A 24,265-nucleotide genomic window follows, 5' to 3' on the forward strand; every position below is an offset into this window, starting at 1 on the left:
AAATTGAGGGGCAACCTTTTAGAACACAGGTAAGGAGGTATTTTTTTAGCCAAAAAGTAGTGAATCTGTGGAATGCTCTGCTACATACTGTGGTGGAGGCAAAGTCCATGGGTATATTTAAAGAGAAAGTTGATAGTTTCCTGATTGGTTGTGGTATTAAAGGATATGGTCAAAAGGTGAGAAGGTAGGTGTATAGGGTTGAGTGGGATCTGGGATCAGCCATGATAAGAATGGCAGAGCAGACTTGATAGGCTGAATTCTGTTCCTATGTCTTATGGTCTTATAAAAGCAAGGTTGTATTGTTGAGACTTTATGAAAACACTGGTGAAGCCTTATTTGGAGTTTTGTGAGCAGTTTTGGGCCCCTTATCTTAGAAAGGATGTGCTGAAACTGGAGAGGATTAAAAAGAGGTTTGTGAAAATGATTCCACGATTGAATGGCTTGTCAGATGAAGAGCATTTGATGGCTCTGGGCCTGTATGTGCTGGAATTCAGAAGAATGAGGGTGACTTCATTGAAACCTATCGAGTAGTGAAAGGGCTTGATAGAGTGGATGTGGAGAGGATGCTTCCTATGCTGGGAGAATCTAAGACCCAAAGAAACAGTCTTAGAATACAGGGTGTTCATTTAGAACAGAGATTAAGGAATTTTTTTAGCCAGAGCATGGTGAATCTGTGAAATTCTTTGCCACAGGCACCTGTGGAGGCCAAGTCTTATTATATATTTAAAACAGAGATTGATAGATTCTTGATTGATTAAAGAATGACGGGATACAGGGAGAAGGCAGAATATAGGGGCTGAGGGGAAAATTGGATCAGCCATGATGAAGTGGTGGAGCAGACACGATGGGCCAAATGGCCTAATTCTGTTCCTGTATCTTATGGCCTTATGGTTTATACTGTAACTACTGAATGTTCAAAGTTACTTTTTAATAATCGCATGATTTTATATAGAAACATAGAACGCCAACTGCGCAATGCAGGCCATTCGGCCCACATTGTTCTGCCACAACATTTCCTTACCTTAGAAATTACCTAGGCTTACCCATTGCCCTCTATTTTTCTGAGCTCCATGTACCTATCCAGAAGTCTCTTAAAAGACCCTATCGTTTCCGCCTCCACCACCGATGCCGGCAGCCCATTCCACACACTCTGAGTAAAAGACTTACCCCTGACATCTCCTCTGTACCTGCTTCCAAGCACCTTATAACTGCCCTCTTGTGCTTGCTATTTCAGCCCTGGGAAAAAGGCCTCTGACTATCCACACAATCAATGCCTGTCATTATCTTGTACAGCTCTATCAGGTCACCTCTCATCCTCCGTCGCTCCAAGGAGAAAAGGCCGAGTTCACTCAACCTATTCTCATAAGGCATGCTCCCCAATCCAGGCAACATCCTTGTAAATCTCCTCTGCACCCCTTCTATGGTTTCCATGTCCTTCCTGTAGTGAGGCGACCAGAATTGAGCACAGTACTCCAAATGGGGTCAGACCAGGGTCCTATATAGCTGCAACATTACCTCTTGGCTCTTAAACTCAATCCCATGGTTGATGAAGGCCAATGCACTATATGCCTTCTTAAACACAGATTCAACATGCGTAGGAGCTTTGAGTGTCCTATGGACTTGGACCCCAAGATCCCTCTGATCCTCCACACTGTCAAGATTCTTACCATTAATGCTGTATTCAGCCATCATATCTGACCTACCAAAATGGACCACCTCACACTTATCTGGGTTGAACTCCATCTGCCACTTCTCAGCCCAGTTTTGCATCCTATTAATGTTCCGCTGTAACTTCTGACAGCCCTCCACACTATCCATAACATCCCCAACCTTCGTGTCATCAGCTAATTTACTAACCCATCCCTCCACTTCCTCATCCAGGTCATTTATAAAAATCATGAAGAGAAGGGGTCCCAGAACAGATCCCTGAGGCACACCACTGGTCACCAAACTCCATGCAGAATATGACTCTTCTACAACTACTCTTTGCCTTCTTTGGGCAAGCCAGTTCTGGATCCACAAAGCAATATTCCCTTGGATCCCATGTTTCGTTACTTTCTCAATAAGCCTTGCATGGGGTACCTTGTCAAATGGCTTGCTGAAATCCATATACACTACATCTATGACTTTACCTTCATCAACGTGTTTAGTTACATCCTCAAAAAACTTCAAACTTAAATCAGCAAACTAATTCCTGAGTTATAAGGAAAGACTGAATAGGTCCCTGGAAGAAGAATGAGGGGATATTTGATAGATGTATATAAAATTATGATGGATATAGATAGAGTGAATGCAAGCAGGCTTTTTCCACTGAGGCTAGGGGAGAAAAAATACAGAGGACATGGGTTAAGGGTGAAGGGGGAAAAGTTTAAAGGAAACATGGGGGGGGCTTCTTTACACAGAGAGTGGTGGGAGTGTGGAATGAGCTGCCAGATGAAGTTGTAAATGAAGGCTCACTCTTAACATTTAAGAAAAACTTGGACAGGTACATGGATGAGAGGTGTATGGAGGGATATGGGTCAGGTGCAGGTCAGTGGGACTAGACAGAAAAATGGTTAGGCACAGCCAAGAAGGGCCAAAAGACCTGTTTCTGCCTGTAGTAACTCATTTAAAAAATAAATGATTTTTAGTTTCTGAGTCTTCATGTGAAGTTTCAAGAGTTATCAACTTCAAAAATATTACATTTCAAGTTGTCTTGATGAGCCAGTAATAAATTCCTCCTGTTTGATATTTAATAGACATTTTAAAATTCTTCACTTCTAACTTTAAATGAGAACATTATTAAGGAACCTAATGGATGGTGGTTTTGTAAGGAAGTGGTGTTGCAAAGCCATATTGTTGACTTGAATTGCCAACATTCTCTCTCTAAATGCCGTTGGACTTGTATTTCCTGTATTCTATTTTGTATTTCAGACTTGTATTTGCAGTATTTAACTTTACAGAATTACTTTTCTCTTTATCCTTGTCATTATTTTATTGTCTTAATTATTGAATTAATGTTGTCTTAATTGTAAGAATATTTAACAATCACCTTTTTCTGTGTTGTAGTACTCTGACCAACTGACTTAAATCTGGTGTGATAGTTTCCAATTACATATGGGAAAGACATTTTCCAAATCTTTAAGCTGTTGTGATAATATTTATATCATAATACAAACATTTTTTTAGAATTTCAAGATCTTGAAGTGATTTAATTTACATGTGTATATTAGGTACTTCCCCTTTCTTAATCTTGCTCTGTTTCTGAGCTGTTTTACCCCAGCCAAATGCTACCCTTCATTTTGTTAGTGCTGCTAACATTCAAAAGGCTGAATCCCGCATGAATAAAGCCCGGCTCTCCTGCTTTGTTTTCCGCTGGGTTTTATTTGTTTTGACAAATCCAGTCTAAAGTATCTATGGCTGGATTTTCAATCTCTAAAGTTGACATGAAAAAAAATCCGACCTCTCCTACAACCTCTACGTCTTGTCGCATTGCTGAATTATGTTCGCCTCCTCCACTCTGGAATTCTCGCGTGTTTAAAGAGTACATACTGGAATTTTGTGCTTCCGATTCAAGCACGACCCTTTCCTTTCCTGCTATACCACAGGGTTGAAGTTGTGCTTGATCTGACGACCCTTTGCCCATGTGGTTTGTGGTTAATGTACAATGGTCGATGACATGCTTTTTCAAGCCGATTAGCTTTATTGGTGCCATGTAGAAAATAAAAGATGTACAGTAGATGGCATTGGGACGGAAAATCAACAGAACAGGCAACTTCAAAGTGGATCATTCTGAGTTTTTAAGATTTTAATCCAACCTTCGGCAAGTTCTCCAAGCGCAGAGCAAATCACTTTCGAGAAGTTCTTAAAATCTTCCTTGATGACGAGTTTGTTAAACTTAGGTTAATATTACGCTTTTGCGCTGACAGAAACCAGCTACATACCGCGGTCTTTTTCAAACGAATGCTGATTAAAAACCTCACGCTTTTCTTCTACCCAGCTGCGATGTGAAACGGCATCTCTGTTCAGTGTATCTGCACGCAGTCAAATTTATTAGGTCTTGCTCAGCGCGGCGGACCAATTTCCCTGCCGCAGCAGCTGGAATGCAATTTGATACACATGAAAGCAATCTGGCAAATCCATCAACCTGCGCCACGTGGGGACCCGCCCCTGGGTTGCTAGGAGACTGCTGGAGCGGATCGAGATCGCCGGGCACGGCAAGATGATCGACAGCAATACTCCTACAGCGAGACCAATGGGAATTGAGGTGTCGGCAGCAGTAGCCAATCATAGTTCATTCGGGCTCCCGGTTCTCCGACATAAAAGAGGCGGCTGACGCAATCTGAATGGTAAGGCGTGTGGAGGGCAGTTGGCGGACGGCGGAGCCAGGTAAGATGAAACCCCGGGCAGTAGGCTGGGCTGTTGCGGGATTAAGAATAACACACATTGTAAACAACTCTTTCGCTGGGTGGGAAAATAAACAGAAGTGGAAAAACGGAAATCCGAAACATAGTGGCTGGTAGATGGGGCAACATCTGTGGGGAAGGGAGATAACGTTTTGGGCTTGAGCTGCGCTGGTGCTTCAGCGAGTTAAAGTGCGCCCGGCTCTCACGGCGATGGATGACATGGCAGATCGCGGCGAGTGTGTAACGTGCTCGGCTCGGGTTCTGCTGGGGCTCATCCGTAATCATGTTGTTTCCTTGATACCATGTTCGGCGCACGTGTTTGTCCCCGAGATTCCCGTCGTTTCGTCCTGTTTAAGTCGCCGGTTATTTTCAAAATCCGCTGTTCGGGCATTGAACTGGATGGGCATTGTCATAGGCTGGGGTAGGGGGACCTTATCAGTAACTTTATACGTTAAGCAACTTCTATCGCAACTAAACTCGGGGCGTAGACTTTGAAGATCAAGTGAAAGACATGAATGTGTGTGACGCAGGAATATATGCCTGGAGTGTGGCCAAAATGTCAGCAACACGATTCCCTACCCCCATCCACTCTCGTTATAGAGCAACGCAAAAAATATTAACCAGCAGGGCAGCAGCGTCTGTGAGGAGGCAAACGGTAAAAGTTTTAGAACGATATAAGCAACCTGATGAAAAGTCAACTATCTTAAAATCAGTTTCTCTTTACAGAAATGACGTCAAACCTATTTTCCCCTCATGTTTTTAGTTAGATTTCTGGATCTGCAATCTTGCGATTTTCATTTCGATTAGTACAAATTTGCTTAGGTATGCGTATAAACTGGCCCTTGCAGTGAAGCTTTTTTTTTAGAACAATAAATTGTGAGAATGACAAATACTAGTATAGGAGGCTTCATTCTGTGGAATGATACCTACCCTGCAGGGTATTGTTGATGCTTATAAAATCACAATTTCTTGGGTCTCACTGACTACCTTGTGCTATTGAAAGATCTTTTTAACATAAAAAATCTACAGCACAATACAGGCCCTTTGTCCCACAAAGCTGTGACGAACATGTCCTTGCCTGAGAAATTACTGAGGGTTACCCATAGCCCTCTATTTTTGAGCTCCATATACCTGCCCAGGATTCTCTTAAAAGACCACCATTGCCGGCAGGCCATTCGATGCACTCGCCACTCTCTGCGCTTTAGAAAAAACTTGCCCCATATCTCCTCTACCTACTTTCAAGCACCTTAAAACTATGCCCACTCATGCTAGCCATTTCAGCTCTTGGGGGAAAATCCTCTGACTATCCACATGATCAATGCCTCATCATTTTATACACCCCTATCAGGTCACGTCTCATCCTCTTTTGCTTCAAGGAGAAAAGGCGGAGTTCACTCAACCTATTCTCATAAGAAACATCCTTGTAAATCTCCTCTGCACTGTTTTTATGGTTTCCACATCACAGATGAGAATGTGCTGCAGAAACTGCTTTATCTCAAAAGTCCAGAAATACTAGCAGAAGTGAGCTGTGAAAGGAATTAGAGGAAAGGTGTTTGAAATGGAAATTTGGTGAAAGCGGAGGGCGAATAGTTGGATTTCAAGACATATAGAATTATGTAAAAACAGAAAATGCTGAAATCATTTAACCTGCTTTATGATTGGTTTGTGTTCCCTTGTCTTGCCCTTCCTTCAGTCCACAAGTAACTCTTTGATCTTGCTGATGAGTGCAAGGTTGTTGTTGCAACACCACTCAACTAACTGGTATATCACTATCATATGCCCTTTCATCTCCATCTGGAAAATGGTATTGTCAACAAGTTTATAGATGGCATTTGAGCTGTGCATAGTCATGGGTGTAGAGGGAGTTGAGTAATGTGCTAAGCACGCATCCCTGAGGTGCACCAGTTTTAGTTGTCAGTGAGGTGATGTTATTTACAATCTGCACAAATTGTGTACTGAAAGAAATTTAGAATAGATTCTTGTCCAGGATATTTCCAATGACTTTGCTTTGTTTACTGTGCTTAAGTCATTAAAAGGTATAGCCAAACTGTTGCCAATTATTTCCAGTTTGATCTGGCTGTTTGTATTTTGGCTGAAAAAGTTTTGGAAAAATCAGTATGGTTGTGGGGGTGGGTGGTTTGCATTTTACGTAGTAAAGATTCCAATTTGAAATATTGGTAGCTCAGGTTGGCTTTTTGTAAGTTTGGTTGATCGGCAAGCTTGCAAAATGCTCGCACACTTTGCCAAGCTCGGTAATCAACCCAACTTCCAAAGGATGCTGTTTTTATAACGTGTGCATGACATAGTTTGATCTGCTTATTTTGGTTTTGCTCCTTAAAATAATTTGCTACAACTGGAATTGTATTGCATTAGGAATAATTGGATGACCATTCAAAAAGTCAGGAAAGAGGGCGTAAGCTTGCAGTGACATAGCCTTATCTCAGTTGGCAGTAAAGTGAGGTAAATATTGGTTTTTCTGTAACAAATCATTCATTGATGTTTTCATCTTGAATATTCTTGCATCATTATTTTTGCAATTTTTTACCGGTCCATTAAATGTTTTCATAATCCTGATTGACAGTTTGTATGCACCATTTATAGCTTACTGATAGTGTAGTTGAATCAAATGGAGGGTTATGTATGCTTTTGCCAGAGATTTTAGTTTTAATGCCCAATTACACAGCCATATGGGAATAAAATTTAATGTCATTAAAGTGGAGATAAACAGGCAAAGGAAAACGTACTGCCTAGATTGTTCTGACTGAGAGTACAATTTCAATTTAAAAGCGTAGTCCAAAATCAGTTTATTCAAGGAACTCGGTAATTAGAATGTGAAATTTAATAAGTAGTTGAGGTAATAGATGTTTAGTGCAGGAGAACCAGCTTAGGTATTCATTGTGGAAAGGCATGGAAGGGTATAATAATGGATGAAGAGGAGTGGATCCTGTGAAACAAAACAAACAAAAACCAGTGTGTTTGAATATCTGGCTTTCTGTTTGCAAATTCAGATAGGAGTGTGCTACTGAAGATTATTTTAGAATTTAATGAGCATATTTGGGATAAGTGTCTAGTTACTCATTATTTCTTATTTAGGTGTGAATGATGCCACTCTTTAGGAACTTGACCAAGATTGCCAAACAGGCACTGCTGAGCAATGGTTGCAGTTGCCAAATTGCTGCTGTGACTGTCAGACCTATGAGCTGGAGCCCCAGACAAGTCAATGTAGATGCTAGCTTTCACTCCGTGTCTTTTGCTGAATCAGATCACCCCCGTGTTCTTATCACTGGTATGTATCTTCAGTCTTTCTGTAGTCATTTGAAATATTTGTGTAAAATGTCTCCATGTACAATTAGCCACTTCAATTTACTTGTTGACACGATCTTATAGGAAAGAAACTCCCAAAGCTCTTAAATTAATACAACAAAACAAATTTAAAACTGTACAAGTTTAGATCCATTTTCTAACTTTTTTTTCTCCCTAAAGACCTTTAACTTTCATGATAGTTAGCACCATCTGACAACTATCAAGATTGTTCAGGTATGAATGATAGTTATGAATTCCATTAGGATATTTGACTCTAATATTTCGCAAAGCTACATAATTGATGTGCCAGCTCCTCGTGCGCACATATGGTATGAGTTACTGAATAAGTGAGGCCAAAGCTCCCATAGTATTTTGAACATGTCCCAGTGACACTTCAGTGCAGTGGAAGACTCGGAACAGAAATGGCTACAGCAGTGTCAATGAGCTATTAACTGTACAGTTTTAATCAGGTATCTACTGCTGTCGTTCTAAGTCTGTAAAATCATGGCCACAGTAAGAGATCAATATCATGGCTAACGGCACTGGCATGTAGAATACTGCTACCAATACAAAATCAAAAGATGAGAGCGGTCACATCTATTTAAATAAAAGCCAATAACATCTTAAAAGGCAGGACAGGCTTCAGAGAACTGGTTGTTTTCCTGCTATCTTCCTGTGGTTTTTATTGTATGTTTCACATTTAAAATGCAACCATTCATAAAGTGCAAAACAATTTTGCACAAGTCACCATGATGCTTCCCTTACATTAAATTACTATTATAGAGGGGTTATGCATGTGTTTTTAGTTTTTAAAAAAAAAATCGTGTTTAACCAATTTAAAACATTGTATGAAAGTCAATTTGTTTTCACTGCTCTTGAACAAAGCAGTAGGTTTCCAGAATAATTTTCATGTCTTTTCTGACCAACAGGTGTGACTGCACGTACTGGTTAAAAAGTTGACTTGTTTACAAAAGACTCATTTGGCATTGTGTAATGTTGGTGACATGACTAGGTTATTATCCCATAGTAATGTTCAAATAATTCTTTTGTATTTGACAAATTGTTTTGTTGCCCAGCAACCTGTAAAATGTTCACAGCCAAATTATTTGTTATGGTCTGGATGCTCTGTTGCACTATTGGGCAAATAAAATACTTCTGTTATTAACAATTTAACTAATGGTATTTCAATAGTGTGTTGGCTTTTATTTATAGATGTTCTATCAAGATGTTGAATGTTTTATGTACTCACTTTTTTTCCACTTGTGTGGGGATGGGAAAAAAGTGCTCAGCAAAAACTTGCTAGGAGTTTCTTATTTATATGTGGTAAACAGGACCAAGCTGGATTTGTGGCGTTTGCCTTTTACTTTTGGAAAACAGTTCAATATTTCAGCCTGATCCTCATAACGTTTTGCTTTTCAGGTGGGTTAGGCCAGCTTGGTGTGGGGCTTGCTAAATTGCTCAGGTACGTAACTGTAACAATTACATTTGAATGATAAATGGACTAAATTATGTATATAATGAATAATTAAATGTCAAAACTGATGTGAGTTGCTCACTTGCAAAATAATGAAAGAATTAACAAACTTTTTAAAACCATTGAAAGTTTTATGTGCAAGCAAAGTGTTAAGTATCACTAGTTTGTTGAATACACATTTAGCTCGTAAGTACATATTTTACTCAACCAAGTGTGATCTTCTGGGTAGAAAAAAACATTTTAATCCAGATAATTTTTGAGTAGGCGGCAGGAGGGATCTTTGTACTAACTAAGCTTGAGTCTCTTTTGCAACTTCGGTCAAAAAAGTTTCCCAATTCCTTTCACAGGAAACACTTTGGTAAAAACAATGTAATACTATCTGACATCAGAAAACCACCAGATAATGTATTTCACAGTGGTAAGCACTCAATTATTTAAATTGTTTGTCTTTCAGCAGGAGAAAAATAATGTAAATATTTAGGAATCTTTGTTTTGTTTAGGGCCATTTATATATTCTGATATTTTGGACTACAAGAACCTACGTGAAATTGTTGTCAATAATCGTATTACATGGCTGATTCACTACAGTGCCTTGCTAAGTGCTGTTGGGGAAGCAAATGTACCTCTAGCACGCAGTGTCAATATTACAGGTGAGAAATGTGTGACATTTGTTTGTGCAAAGTTTCCATGTGTATACAATTATTTTTAGTTGCCTAATGAGATTCAGTGTAACTGAAGCCATAATTATGGACACATTTGCCATTCTAATCCTGGGTTTTGCTTTAACATAATAATAATACTTCATTAATTGTGATGTTCAGATTTTTAGAAATGCCTTTATTTTGCAGGTCTACACAATGTCTTGGATATTGCAGCTGAACATAATCTTCGCCTGTTTGTTCCCAGTACAATTGGTGCATTTGGGCCAACTTCACCAAGAAATCCAACTCCTGATCTCTGTATACAGCGACCTAGGACTATCTATGGAGTCTCTAAGGTTCACGCAGAGTTAATGGGTGAGGTATGTGGCCTTTCAAGATAGAATTTTAATTTTTGAAAATATAATTTTTGCCCATTTTTAGAAAAAAAATCCTGTTAATAGAATACAAAATAGTTTACTTTTAATTATTTTACTTGAATCTAACTGCTGACTGCATCATAAGTCATTCTACGACTGTATTCTAATTGTGACCAGAACAAAAAAGATCATCGATTCATTAACCTTACAGTATATCTTCCTCCATTGTCCTCTTTCAACTTTGAAAGTATTGTTGCATGAGCCAGTTTGCCAGAATGATGGTCACAGTCGTACATATAACTTTATCTGTGGCTTGATAATTTTTTTTACTTGATTGAAGAGGCTGGGTTTCTGCATGAAACAAAGGACTGAGAGGACTCTAAAGAGGGTGTGTAAAATAAGTATCTGGAGGTAGATGGAGAGAAACGGTTTCTAGTAGTGGTAGGTCGAGAACAGGAGGAAAACGAATTAAGACCATATGACACAGCAGAATTGGGCCATTCAGCCAGTCAAGTCTGCTCCATCATTCCAATGTGGCAGATGTATATTCCTCTCTGCTCCATTCTCCAGCCTTCTGGTATCTGTTGGCACCCTTATAAAGGAAATTAGTTTCAAAAATAACATGAGCTTTGTGTGGAGCAGGTAATAAGATAATAGAGATTCTTTACTTTTTCAATAAAGACAGTGGATAACTACTCAAGGGGGGGGGGGAAATTACAGGCTTTTGGGGAAAAGAGCATTGGGGTTAGCCAGATTTCTTTTGTTATAGGTTCAGTGGGCTGAGTGGTCTCTTACCATGCTATAATCATGTTGGTTTGTTGACCCCCTGCAGTTGTCTATTTTGACTGTTGTGACTAAGTTTAGTCAGCTGCTCATGGATTCTTTCGATTTTACTTGTTGCTTGTAATTTAAAATATCTTGGCCAAAAACTGCATTTGTGAGGAAGCTTTATTTATGGAACTGCATTAGTTTTGAGATACCGTAATTATGAAGGAGAGGACTGATCCTTGAGATTCTAAATTGGATAAAGGCAAATTTTGATGGTATCAAGAAAGATCTGTCAAGTGTGGTTTGGAATAGGTCGTTTTCAGGCAAAGGGATGCTTGGTAAATGTGAGGTGGATGCTGGTTAAGAAGGAGGCACATATAGGCAGTTAGGATCAAATGAGGCACTTGAGTTTACGAAATGCAGGAGAACACTCGAGGGGAAATCAGAAGAACTAAAAGAGGACATGAGGTATGTAGAAGCAAACTGAAAGGCAACACAGTTTGTGTCTGAAATCATGGGCAATTTATTTTAAAACTGGTGCAACCAGTTGGTACAGCTTTTACTGTTGATGAGATTATCAGTAAAACTACATTTTAATAACAGAATAGTGGCTTCAGGAAGCAACACACGAGGTCCTAATTACAGAATAAGATGATTATCCAGTCTAACAGCAAATCTAATTTTCTATCACAACAATGGGTGTATGCCATAACATAATTAGTGAAGTTCCTGAAACTTGGGTGTTGCTGCTGCATTCCATGTCTCTATTTCTATACTTGGTTGTTCCCTGTTATCACATTAGCACAATCTACATCTGTATTTACTAGTTATTAGCCCTCACTTTCCCCGATGACAAGATAGTTCCAGCAGAGAAAGTGAAAGAGACTCTTAAAAGCTTCTACAGATATACTAACAAAAAAGGTAATGGGGATGGAATTATTCCTCTTGAAGATCGGAGTGCTTATTTAGGAGTGAAGCTGGAGGAGATGTTAAATAGATTTTTTTTACATCAATATATACTCGGTAGCCATACAGGGTCTATAGGATGAGGCAAAGGACTTGTGAGTTCATGGGCTGTATCCTGATTACAGAAAAGAGGAGGTGCTTGCTGCCTTGCCATAATAGGGTAGATAAATCCACAGGGTCTGATAAAATGTCCCCTTGAGCTTGTGGGAGGCTAGTGTAGAATTTGCAGGGACAAGGATGAGATGCTGAGGCTTTACAAGGCGTTAGACCACGTTTGGAATATTGTAAGCAGTTTTTGGCCCCTTGTGTAAGAAAGAATGTGCTGTCATTGGAGAGGGTTCAGAGGAGGTTCACAAGAATGAGCCCACGAATTAAAGGGTTAATGTATGAGAATGCATGTGATGGCCCTGAGCCAGTTCTTAGTAGGGAATTGAAGCATAAGAAATTCCTCCAAAGAATGGAATTAAAAGAATGAGTTTAGAAGCTGAAAGAAATTATTGCTGACTCCACTTAACTCGGCAGTCACCTATTCACCAAATTGACATTAAGTAGATGCTACAAGTCCATTGTCACCAGGACTACATGTAATCTTTGAAGCTTCTTTCCTGTAGCTGTCTAATTAACAAGTTACCTGACAAGATTTAGAAATAAATTAGCAATGGTGCACAGGAAGGGGACAATAAAAGTATGTAGGAATTATTTAGAGCAGTTTTCTGACACTTGTAATTCATAAATTAGTCAATGCAAATTGTGTGGAAGAAAATTGGAGGGGTTGCAAGAACTTGGAGGGGTTGATTGGTTTAAGAGTGTAGAAAAACTGAACTATGTGAAGAAATGTTTTTTTTAAAAAAAAGTAACTTGGTTATGTTGGTTACACAAGAATTCTTAGTTTGTTGTTTTGCATTGCTTAGGAGGAAGGATTTGATAGTTTAATATTTATATATGGTACATTTAAGTACCACACAATCTTGAGGTAACCAGCTTGTGTGTATTAAGGAAGGTATAGCAGAATAACCTCTAAAACCCATCTCATCCTGTAATTTTGTTTACCTGTTCAATCTCTCAATTCTGAAATATCCTTCATATTTTTCATCTAACATTTAACTTTCTCATTTACTAATAACGGAAAACATTTGCAAATTGTCACAAGGTATAAATTTTTTAGTGTTTGGAAGATAAACTTAACAAGTATCCTAGATTCCAGAGACTGTAGCAACAGAAACTGGAATAGTCAGGAGTGCATCCATAGCAGCTTTAATCAAATGTCATACAATATTTCTCACCCTCTGCATGCCACAATGACTGAACGGAGGAGCTTTCTCAGTAATAGACTAAGATATCTGCACTACTCCAAAGAGTTCTATATGAGGTCATTCTTGCCCTTGGCCATTAGGCTTTATAATGAGTCCATCTGTCACCAGGGAAGTGATGATCCCTTCCTGTTAGACTGTGGTAACTTTTTTTTATATTCTTTCTACTTCCCTTCTAATATTTATGTCTGTGCACTTCTAATGCTACTGTGACACTAATTCCTTTGGGATCAATAAAGTATCCATCTAAATTTCAGAGCTTATTTAATTTTTTGGTACTTGACTAAATACTGATTTTATATAATGTCTTGTGTGTTTGCTCATTAGTACTACCACCATAGGTATGGCCTGGACTTCCGATGTCTGAGGTACCCTGGCATAATTTCGGCAGACACCCAGCCTGGTGGGGGTACAACAGGTTTGTTGATTATGTAGCTTGCACATCGGTGTATATTGTGGAATGCCAATGCTCAAATTGTGCGCCATGATGTTAGGAGGGGCGAAAATGAGTTGAAATTTGATAATACTCTCCACATATTCTATATGACTTGTTAACTGGTTCCAATATTTTGTCTGTCTTCCAATTTCCAGCATTTGCAGCAATTTTCTGTTGAATGGCAGAGCAGACTCGATGGGCCAAATGGCTTAATTCTGCTCTTATGACTTGTGGTCTTTCTCTTGATTGTTTGACTTCAAGAAAATAGAATGTCATTGGTGAGTCAAGTCACTAATTGTCAGAAACCCAGCCTCTGACTTGTTCTCTGAACCACAGTGTTTATTTGGATTGTTCAGCTGGAACCTCTGGTCAGCTGTAACATCAAGAAATGTTGGAATATGTCTGTAATCATCCCTTTAAGTTTCAGAGGAAGGTGGTCTTTCAGTACACTACTTCAGTTTTCAAAGAGTTCAAAACAAAATTGAACAACCTGCAATCTTCAGTGACTAACTCCACATCTGAAGGTTGTTTGCAACTCTTGCAGCTGGGATAACTCGATTGTCACCCCAGCTAATGCTGAGTTTGCTCTTGATTTCCAGACTCCTTGATATCACCCCTCATTATATTCTGATTATTATGAGCAGTCAGTCACATCACTCCATTTGAATTCTGCTCTTTACTCAATATTTGTTCAAGTCTGGAGTTGGGTGATCCTGGCAAAAGCCAAATTGAGCATTGGTATGCAGACTATTGTCTGTGCCACTTGATAGTATTTGTAAATTGTTTTGCTAATGGTTGAAAACAGGAGCAGTGATTAACTAGATTGGAGTAGTACTAATTTTTGTAGATATGGATATATTCTGGCAATTTTCCATGTGGTTGAGTGGGTGTCAACAATATAACTATGCTTTTACAGTTTAGCTAGAGGTAAAGCTGGTTTTGTAAGTTTTCAGCATCACAGCAGGATGTTGCTTGGCCCAAAAGACTTGTATTTTCATTTGTTGTGAACAGCAAATTAAATTAGCTTACTAGTTAGATGGTGAGGACTTCGGGACAAAACAGATAAATTGTCCACTACACTTCTGGCAAATTGCTGCAAATATTTTTGGTCTTTAGCAATTGCTTGGTAGACTATACTGTTTGATGATGGGTATGTTCTTAAAGTTCTTCCATCTATCTGTTATAATTGTCACTGGTAATGTTTGTTCTTGATGCATGCACGTTGACTATTATGTTGGGGGCAATCTTATAAAGCAAAATATAAATGTAAGATCCAGGATTGATTCAGGGACAGCTTCTTCCCCTCAGCCATTTGATTTCTAAATGAACATTGAATACTACCATGTTTTAATTATTTGTTTTTGCATTACTATTTTTAATTTAATGTATACTTGCTGTTACTTCTATATTTATCATGCATTTCATTGTACTGCTGCTGCTAAGTTAACAAATTTCTCGACATACGCCAGTGATATTCAATCTGATTCTGGTAGCGGCAAGTTTAAACTTTTTATATGTTGATTGTGGAGTTACTTGACTGTGTCAGTCTTCCTTTACAGTTTTAGGTACAGCTGGTATGTTTTCCACCTTGCCCTTCTACTCTGCTTATAAACTGGAATCTGAGTGAATATTACAGTAAACAGATGAGTATAATAGTATTGTGAACAATGGCTTCCATTTCCCTTGCATTATTCCAGGTTCCAAGAATCCCTCGGTCTTTTATCCACATTTTGCTTTATAAGATTGTCCACAACATGCATGTATCAAGAACAAACATTACCATTTCTAATGTACTTCACAGCCTAAATGATATGTATTTCAGTTCAACATTATAGAGAAAATAGTTATTTTCAGCCACCTAACAGACCTGGCTGTAGGCTGAAACAAATGATGTCCCTTGAGAAGCTGATGTTAATTCTGATAACACTGCCTTCATTAACTTGCCTATTGTTTGAGCAATATACATGCTATTTTTTTTAAATGTTTGAGGCTAACCAGTTTCCTAAATGTCCTCAACTTTAAGATTGTGTTTAGTTTGCAGCCTTCTGACACACTTCATAGTTTATTTCCAGATCTGTAGGTCTTTTCCTTTCTTAAAAGCTCCCTGTATCTGACCACAAGCTGCTGTGCAAACAGTGCGTCATTTAGTGATTAGGTGCAGACCAACTTGTTACACTTTCTGGGACTTCTACTGCTCTTCTCTCCAAAACATTCATTGCTTCTGTGCTTTTTGGTATACAGTGGGATTGAGGATGGTTTAATTTCATTGTCATTGGATGTCATCAGTGAATTAATTGAATGAGTCCTTGGTTCACTGGTAAGGAGGTCCATGTTTAGAGATTAGGCTTTGCTGTGTCTACTTGGCTGTGCTGGTGCACTCTGCTCTACTCTTTCCCACACCTCTACCTCATCTCCATTTAATCTTAATCGCAATGTGCAGCCAGAATTTGAAATAAATGAGGCTGTATATTCTTGCATCTCAGATACTGGTAAACCCTTGATTGGGCAGCAGAAAGGAGTATTAATTGTTCTGTTACTGTACCAAACAAAGCAGTTTAGGTAAAAGTTGACTTCAATAAAAGCTCTTCAGAAATCCATTTTTAAAACAAAACTGGGTAAGTTCTTTCAGCAAGACAAAAACACAGGATCTTTTTAATATACAGATATTACTTATTTTTCCCCCATAAACGAAGCATATTGTCCTAAACTGCCCTCTATTAAGTTGGTGTTGACCATTTGTTCAATTGCTAAAGGAAATTAATTTGAACCAGTAGTTTGTGAAGTCAGGTTCTGTCTGCGTACAAAAGTTCGACTCACTCCAATGCAATACTGTTTCATTGCTGGAGAATGCTAAGTCAAGGCCTTCTCCATTTTTTTTTTAAAAAGGAGAATGTAACATACATAAACAGGGGTTAGTTCTACACTCTGTTTCTCCTGCCACCTCTTGGCCAATAATTAGACCTGCAATTACAGTAGTCATTATTAATTTGAAGGAACTCGGACATGCATTCTGCAGCATTTCCAATAAAAGGTGATCAAGCTTAAGAGCCAGGAGCTGCAAAGCCCTTTGTGAATGTGCCTTGCAGTTTGAATGTCTCCTTTCAGTTCATCTTGCAGTTTAAAAATAGTCAACCCTTATTTTTCAATTATACTTAGTCAATCTTAAGTGGTTTCTGGCCTGCTTTATTTGTCCTGATTTGTAAACTTCCTTGGGTCCTTGCAATGAAAGTGCGGAGTATAAGATTGTCAATCACTATCAGCATGTGTAATTATTGTAATTGTTTGATGGCTTCTATTGCAATAAAAAATGCAGCTATTCTTTAGTAAAATGCTGCATAACTGCATGGAACCTAGATTTTTTATTGGGTTTTTCAGAAAAATTATAGGAATATTATGGAGTTCAATGCTCAAATAATTGCATTCAGCTAAGGTTGCAGCAGACATTATGAAATAGATACACAAAATCTACATACAAGTGACCATATGGCCATTAGCTATTTTTGAACACTGCAAATCTAAAATTGCTACATAATTTCAGGTTCACTAGGTTTCCGAAGAAGGCACAGTACGTTTTAGTTATTTTGGGGATTTATTATAAAAGCATTATTTTTGTAGAAACTTCAGTTGTAGTGCTTTGTTGTTGTATAATTTTACTGTCATCAATTTTTGTCCTTTGTACCATTTTACTTGTAGTTTCTGAAAAGGTTATACAACATGTGAAACTGAACTTTTACTCATTTTAAATGAACCACCACCTTTCTCTTGCACTTCTGCCTCTTAATTCCACCTTTTCATTAGTTGAGTGCTTGTTGTTCTTCAGTGCTCAATAGTCATTCCATGGTAATCTTAACTGTAAGAAGTAGTAGTAGACGATTCCAACAGGTTAAACCAGATTAGTGAGGCAGGTGTAAGATAGGAACATAGTGAGGGTTTAGTTGAGGAAGTCTTGGAAGGACTTGGCTTGCTAGCAATCCAAAAAAGAGGAAACCAGGCTCCTCTTCCCCAATTGCACATGATACAGAACCCAAATGTACCTCCTAGCCCACAGAAGTCAATATGCTGTTTGAAGATTGCATTTAGGACTTGTCTGATTTTTATTTCTGGGAAACAGTTTGGTGCATATTGTATTTAATATACTAAAAAATATTAGGTAACTAATGCAGTGTAAATGAACACCAAGGAAAAGTGAAACAAAATCACTAGGTTTTTTTTAGTAACTTTTCAGAAAAGAAGGTTTTGAGGCTTGTTTTCTACAGGCAGGTGTTTTCAAAGTGCCATAATTTGGAGAGGAAACTATTACTATTTTCATTAATTTTGGTTTCTATTCTGCTGAAATTGGAGTTGCAATTTCAACTTGGCAAACTATTCTAAAGAGCTTCACAGCTTTTTCTTGCAAAGGCTTTCTGCATTTTTCTTTGTATATTTGAGGGAGATGTGAATGCATTTTTTACTTTAAGAATTTGACATACAACTTCTAATGTGATGTTTAATTTTTGCCTTTTTGTACATCCCATGTTGGCTTCTTAATAGATGATGGTAGAAAGTTATTGTGAAGTCTGTGACCAGTTAAATATGACTACAATTTGGAAATGTAGTAAGATGGATTACATAAAAAATTGGTGTATAATTTGGTGAGTAAAATAGCTTTAGATATTAAATCAGTTAAGATGGCAGAGCATTTTTAGATGGAATTTAACTTAATATAATGTTGGGATAATTAGGCAATGTATGCCCAATAAATGATGGGTCTCTCTTAGTGAGAAACGAAGTCCTTGATGTATAATGCCAAGGATCTGGGAAGGTGGCAGCACAGGCAGATAATCCAGTGAAAAAGGCATAAGGGATTCTTGCGTTAATTATCTGGGGCATTGAATATAAGACCAGGGAATTATAGTACAACTTTATAAAAATATTAAGTCTCATTTTGGAGTGTTGTGTGTAGTTCTGGTCACAAAGACATGATTGCAGTGGAGGGGTACAGAGGATATTCGCCAAGAAATTGCCTGACTTGAAGCCCATCTATTCAGAGTAGTGGATTTGTTTTCCTTGATGGGAGAGGCTGAGGGAAACTGATAGAGAGATATATAAAATGATAAAGGGTATGTATACTGTGAATATTTGGAAAGAGTTTTAGAATGGATATGAAAAATATTTTTAGGGTGGTTATTTTCCATAATTTGCCTGAGAAGGATACAGAGGCAGGTATTCACACTAAACTTGGTCCATAGCATTCTATATTTTAACAATTCACATGCTCCTTTAGAAGTATAGAATGCTATGGACCAAGTTCTGAAAATGGAATTAAAGTAGAAGGGTACTTTATCATTAGCATGGACATGATAGACTACCTGTTGTGTTGTATGCCTTTAATTCAAGTTTAGAGATATTTTGAAATGTACTTGGATTTGCATTCAGAAAAAATTAAGCAGCTTGAGTACAACAGGTAGAATATTTTACAAAATCAAATCCATACATGTTTTGCAGTTTAACTGAAGAAAGGTAGCTAGCTTTGCCCAATTACTCTTTATTTTTCAGACTACGCTGTTCAGATTTTTCACGATGGTATAAAAACAGGAAAATTTGAATGCTACCTGAGGCCCGACACAAAGCTCCCCATGATGTATATTGATGACTGTCTGCGTGCAACACTGGAAATCTTAGAAGCACCAGCAGAGCAGCTCAGAATGAGAACCTATAATATCAATGCCATGAGTTTTACTCCTGAAGAGCTGGTAGCTGAAGTCCAAAAGCATCTGACTGACTTGAAGGTTACTTACAAAGTTGATAATGTACGCCAGGAAATTGGTAAGTCTATGGACAGAACCATCATTGCATAGCCTGTCAAATAACTGGATTGCTTAAGCTTGACAATTTGGTAATTAACTGTACTTTTGCTTATTTTGAAAGTGCCTTAATAAAACTGCTTTTAGCCTCACTGAAACTCTCAGTACCAAATCTGGGCCAATGTTTATCATGGTTCAGTGTCTTGCAACAAATTGGTTGTCTGTCACCCCTAGCTGATTCAAGCAAATCAGGAAACTTGAGAGAAAATTCTGAAGGACCATAATCTTCAAGAGAAACCAATGTACCAACTTCTAGTTTGCTCTGAAGTCTGAGTATATAAAGTACAAATATATAAAGGTTCAGGAAATACTTGGCTTCTAAGAGTTTTTGTACTTCTGAAGTTTGTAGTTTCAGTCCTGTGCTTCAAAAATAGTTTCTATAATGCATGTCACTTAAAAGATTAATCTTGTTGCATTGGTAAGATATGAATGCTCTAACCTTGTTGTAAGATTTTTACTGATAATAGTTTTTAAACATTTTAATATTATTGATACTATTTCTCTTAGCTGATAGCTGGCCAATGGAATTTGATGACCATAATGCTCGGCAAGACTGGGGCTGGAAGCATGAATATGATCTTCCTGAGCTGGTGTTTACCATGTTGAATTTCAGCACAACTTATAGACAGCTGATGCAAGCAAATTAGGAAATGAAGAGTGAAATTTTTGAAGGACCAGTATTTTCAAGGGAGCCAATGTACATAGAACTTTGTGCAGGAGTTACTTTGTAAAACTTTAATCATTTTGTATAAATATTTCTTTATCTGTACTTGAACTGACCTGACAGCTATGATTTGATGTATATCTTGTGGATAGAAAATTCAATTTATGATTGGTGTTGATAATCTGACTTGACTGGTTCAAAATGCATCAATGTTGAAGTGTTTGATCTACTTTTACCAAAAGTAAGAAGTGTCAGCATTTAGGTCAAAATCTTTTTACTTTTAGTTTTATTTCTAAAATTACTTTCACTTTATGCTGGAATGTGGAGGAAGGGAGGTAGTGATTAGGGTAAGATGAAGTGAAGATGCAGTCAATCTTCAAAAAAAAAAGCACCTGTCACAAAATCCATGTTTGGGACTTGATCTTGAGCCATTGATAATATTTTAATAGTATTGAATGAGTTGAGTTCATGGTTACTTTGGTTGCAGTTTCTTTATTTAATTCTGTTGAAGATGTTATTAAAAAATGTACACTGTTTCCAAAAATGTAGTTTTATATATACTATATATAGTATATATAGTATTTGATAGAATTTTTGAACTCTGGCCATTGCTTACAACAACAGTATTTCTCACTACAGTGATCATCAGCAGGTAGTGCACATACTTCTGAATATTCTTGGTGCTGAGGTTGTAATATTCCTGTGTCATTACATTTCATAACAAACTGTTTTTGCAGTGGCTGCTGAGATGCCTTGGCATGAATTTGCTTGAATTTAGCCAGTGTTTTTTGTTGTTCTAAAGTAGTGAAAGAGGAGCATGAGGATATAAAGGTTGGATACTGGATTCCATTTCTGATGGCAAAGAATCCATAGTTAGCTTTAGTGTAAAAATTATGTCTGGTTTTTAGCTTGCAAGAAATTAATAAATAATACCTGTATTAAATTTCATTTGAAGTTTACAGATTTACTGGATTTGCTAATTTATGACAATTCTTAATAAACATAGAAAATGTGATTTTAAAAATCATGCATTTAAATTTGCATTCACAAAACCTGCAATGTTAACAGATATGAGAACAGCAAGAGAAATTAAAATAGAAATATTAGGAAAATAGGATTGTATTATACAGCCCTAAGTAAGGGAAATTCATTAGATGTTCAAAAAAAACTGCTACACTGGTTTCAGATTACCATCCATTATCATTATACCTTTTTATTGGAAGAATGCAGTATTCAAATAGAGGCATGATGATAATGGTTGGTGCTGGGATCTTTGCTGTTCATGATAGTTAATTGCTTTATTCTTTACAATCATATGTTAATTCTGATGTATGCATGACAAATAAATATCAAAACATCAGTGAAATGTGTTTGAAACAAATGAACAAGAATTGTGCTGGGGGCAAGTATCACTACATTTCCTGCACCAAAATACCATGCCATAACGCAGGAGGCTACCGGTCAGTAAGTTCACGGATTACATGAAAATTTGTAGTGTGGATAAGGAAGGAAGGTTATCCAAGGCTAAAGATAATTTGGAAATCTAGGCTGATTATTATATTGATAATCTGATAATTCTGAAGGTTGAGGTGATGCATTTTGGAAAGTCTAGTAGGGGTAGGATGTTACAGTAAACGGTACTACAGAATGTTGATGACCAGAGTCCTAAGAATCCAAAGCAGACTTCAACAAAACTGGTGATGTGGGTGGATTGGATGATGATGATGATGGCTTATAAGATGTCTGCCTTCATAGGCAGGGCATAGCATATATGAAATGGGACAATAATGCTTCAACTTTATGAAAAAGTTATATCATACTGGGCATATTATGTGCAGTTCTGATCACCAGAATGTTGCCTGGTTTGGATGGTTTTGTAGGAACAGACTAGAGAAGTAGGTTTATTTACCAATGATGACCTGACAGAATTATGTAAGATTAAGAGGCACACTTTCAACAAAGCAATGCTCCAATAGTCACACTAAAAGAGCAACCACTGCCACCTGTGACAATGAATTCCACAGGTGCACCACCCTCTGGCCAAATAAATTCCTGGTCATCTCTTTTCTAAATGTAAATCATAAGGAGCTGAACAACACACAAAATGCTGGTAGAACACAGCAGGCTAGGCAGCATCTGTAGGGAGAAGCGCTGTTGACATTTTGGGCCGAGACCCTTTGTCAGGACTAACCAAAAGGAAAGATAGTAAGAGATTTGAAAGTAGTGGGGGGAGGGGGAAATGTGAAATGATAGAAGACCGGAGGGGGTGGGATGAAGCTAAGAGCTGGAAAGCTGATAGGCGAAAGTGATACAGAGCTGGAGAAGGGAAAGGATCATGGGATGGGAGGCCCCAGGAGAAAGAAAGGAGGAGGGGGGAGCACCAGAGGGAGATGGAGAACAGGAGCTGAAGATGATTTTGCCACAGGTGTTGCAGTTTACTGAAAGGACACAGGTTGGTAAGTTTATTGGCCACTAAATTGCCCAATATATGGGCGAGTGGGAGAATCTCAAGAAAGTTGATTGGAATTTGAGGAAAATAAAACAGAATAAATGTAAGATTGGTGTAAATATATGTCTACTGATTGTCCTGGAACTGGTGGACCAAAGGGGTTGTTTTTTGCTACATGAATTATGGCACATTCAAGATTGTAAGTAACGTGTCATCTTTACTGTTCATATCATAAACTTACTAAACGTGATGAACTTCAAAGTCATGTTTATTGTCATTCACAGAAGTACACGTATGCACAGATGCAACAAAGAACTGACAAGCAGCAACATCACATGCACGTAGCATCAGATTAAAAAAACACAACGAGGCATTTGCCAGACCAATTAGAATAAACTAGGTACAATATAACCTTTTTAGGGAGATCTGTGCTTCCATTCTGTTGTGGGTTATGAAGTGGCTGATCAGGCTGACGTGGCAACCACAGACTCGGCCATGAGAGGGTTGGAAGTTACCAAGCAAAAGGTCAATAACAAACGAGAAAATCAGCACATGCTGGAAATCCAAGCAACACACACAAAATGCTGGAGAAACTCAGCAGGCCAGGCAGCATCTATGGTAAAGAGTACAGTTGATTTTTCGGGCCAAGACCCTGCAGCAGGACTGGGGAAAAAATGATGATTAGATTTAAAAGGTGGGGGAGGGGTGGGAGAAACACAAGGTGATAGTTGAAACCAGGAGAAGGAGGGATGAAATAAAGAGCTGGGAAGTTGATTGGTGAAAAAGATACAGGGCTGGAGAAGGGAGAATCTAATAGGAGAGGACAGATCATGGATGAAAGAAGAGGGAGGCGAAGGGCTGTCATGCAATGTTAACAGATATGAGAACAGCAAGAGAAATTAAAATAGAAATATTAGGAAAATAGGATTGTATTATACAGCCCTAAGTAAGGGAAATTCATTAGATGTTCAAAAAAAAACTGCTACACTGGTTTCAGATTACCATCCATTATCATTATACCTTTTTATTGGAAGAATGCAGTATTCAAATAGAGGCATGATGATAATGGTTGGTGCTGGGATCTTTGCTGTTCATGATAGTTAATTGCTTTATTCTTTACAATCATATGTTAATTCTGATGTATGCATGACAAATAAATATCAAAACATCAGTGAAATGTGTTTGAAACAAATGAACAAGAATTGTGCTGGGGGCAAGTATCACTACATTTCCTGCACCAAAATACCATGCCATAACGCAGGAGGCTACCGGTCAGTAAGTTCACGGATTACATGAAAATTTGTAGTGTGGATAAGGAAGGAAGGTTATCCAAGGCTAAAGATAATTTGGAAATCTAGGCTGATTATTATATTGATAATCTGATAATTCTGAAGGTTGAGGTGATGCATTTTGGAAAGTCTAGTAGGGGTAGGATGTTACAGTAAACGGTACTACAGAATGTTGATGACCAGAGTCCTAAGAATCCAAAGCAGACTTCAACAAAACTGGTGATGTGGGTGGATTGGATGATGATGATGATGGCTTATAAGATGTCTGCCTTCATAGGCAGGGCATAGCATATATGAAATGGGACAATAATGCTTCAACTTTATGAAAAAGTTATATCATACTGGGCATATTATGTGCAG

At 38.0% G+C, this 24,265-nt stretch overlaps 1 protein-coding gene across 2 annotated transcripts; it reads left to right on the forward strand.

Annotated features, from left to right (window-relative positions):
• The first annotated feature begins 4,269 nt into the window (after nt 1-4,269).
• tdh (L-threonine dehydrogenase) lies at nt 4,270-21,527 on the forward strand. 2 transcript variants are annotated; one of them, XM_059981657.1, is made up of 10 exons: nt 4,349-4,368; nt 6,759-6,845; nt 7,479-7,671; nt 9,108-9,150; nt 9,510-9,580; nt 9,663-9,812; nt 10,011-10,183; nt 13,552-13,642; nt 19,196-19,465; nt 20,011-21,527. In XM_059981657.1, exons 3-10 carry the CDS (start codon nt 7,485-7,487, stop codon nt 20,148-20,150), a joined length of 1,125 nt encoding a protein of 374 aa, XP_059837640.1. In that variant the 5' UTR covers nt 4,349-4,368; nt 6,759-6,845; nt 7,479-7,484; the 3' UTR covers nt 20,151-21,527. The 2 variants fall into 2 exon arrangements, with proteins under 2 accessions (XP_059837639.1, XP_059837640.1); XM_059981656.1 differs by lacking the exon at nt 6,759-6,845 and having other exon boundaries at nt 4,270-4,368.
• The last annotated feature ends 2,738 nt before the right edge of the window (nt 21,528-24,265 follow it).

This window comes from Hypanus sabinus, chromosome 10 (assembly GCF_030144855.1).
Source record: "Hypanus sabinus isolate sHypSab1 chromosome 10, sHypSab1.hap1, whole genome shotgun sequence".
Lineage (NCBI taxonomy): Eukaryota > Metazoa > Chordata > Chondrichthyes > Myliobatiformes > Dasyatidae > Hypanus > Hypanus sabinus.

What these genes read in the sequence shown, in the direction of transcription:
- tdh (XM_059981656.1), top strand. Translation starts at nt 7,485, where the DNA reads ATGATGCCACTCTTTAGGAACTTGACCAAGATTGCCAAACAGGCACTG. An exon ending in AGATAATGTATTTCACAGTG is followed by an intron (nt 9,581 to 9,662) that starts GTAAGCACTCAA and finishes TGTTTTGTTTAG; the next exon opens with GGCCATTTATATATTCTGAT. An exon ending in TAATGTACGCCAGGAAATTG is followed by an intron (nt 19,466 to 20,010) that starts GTAAGTCTATGG and finishes TATTTCTCTTAG; the next exon opens with CTGATAGCTGGCCAATGGAA.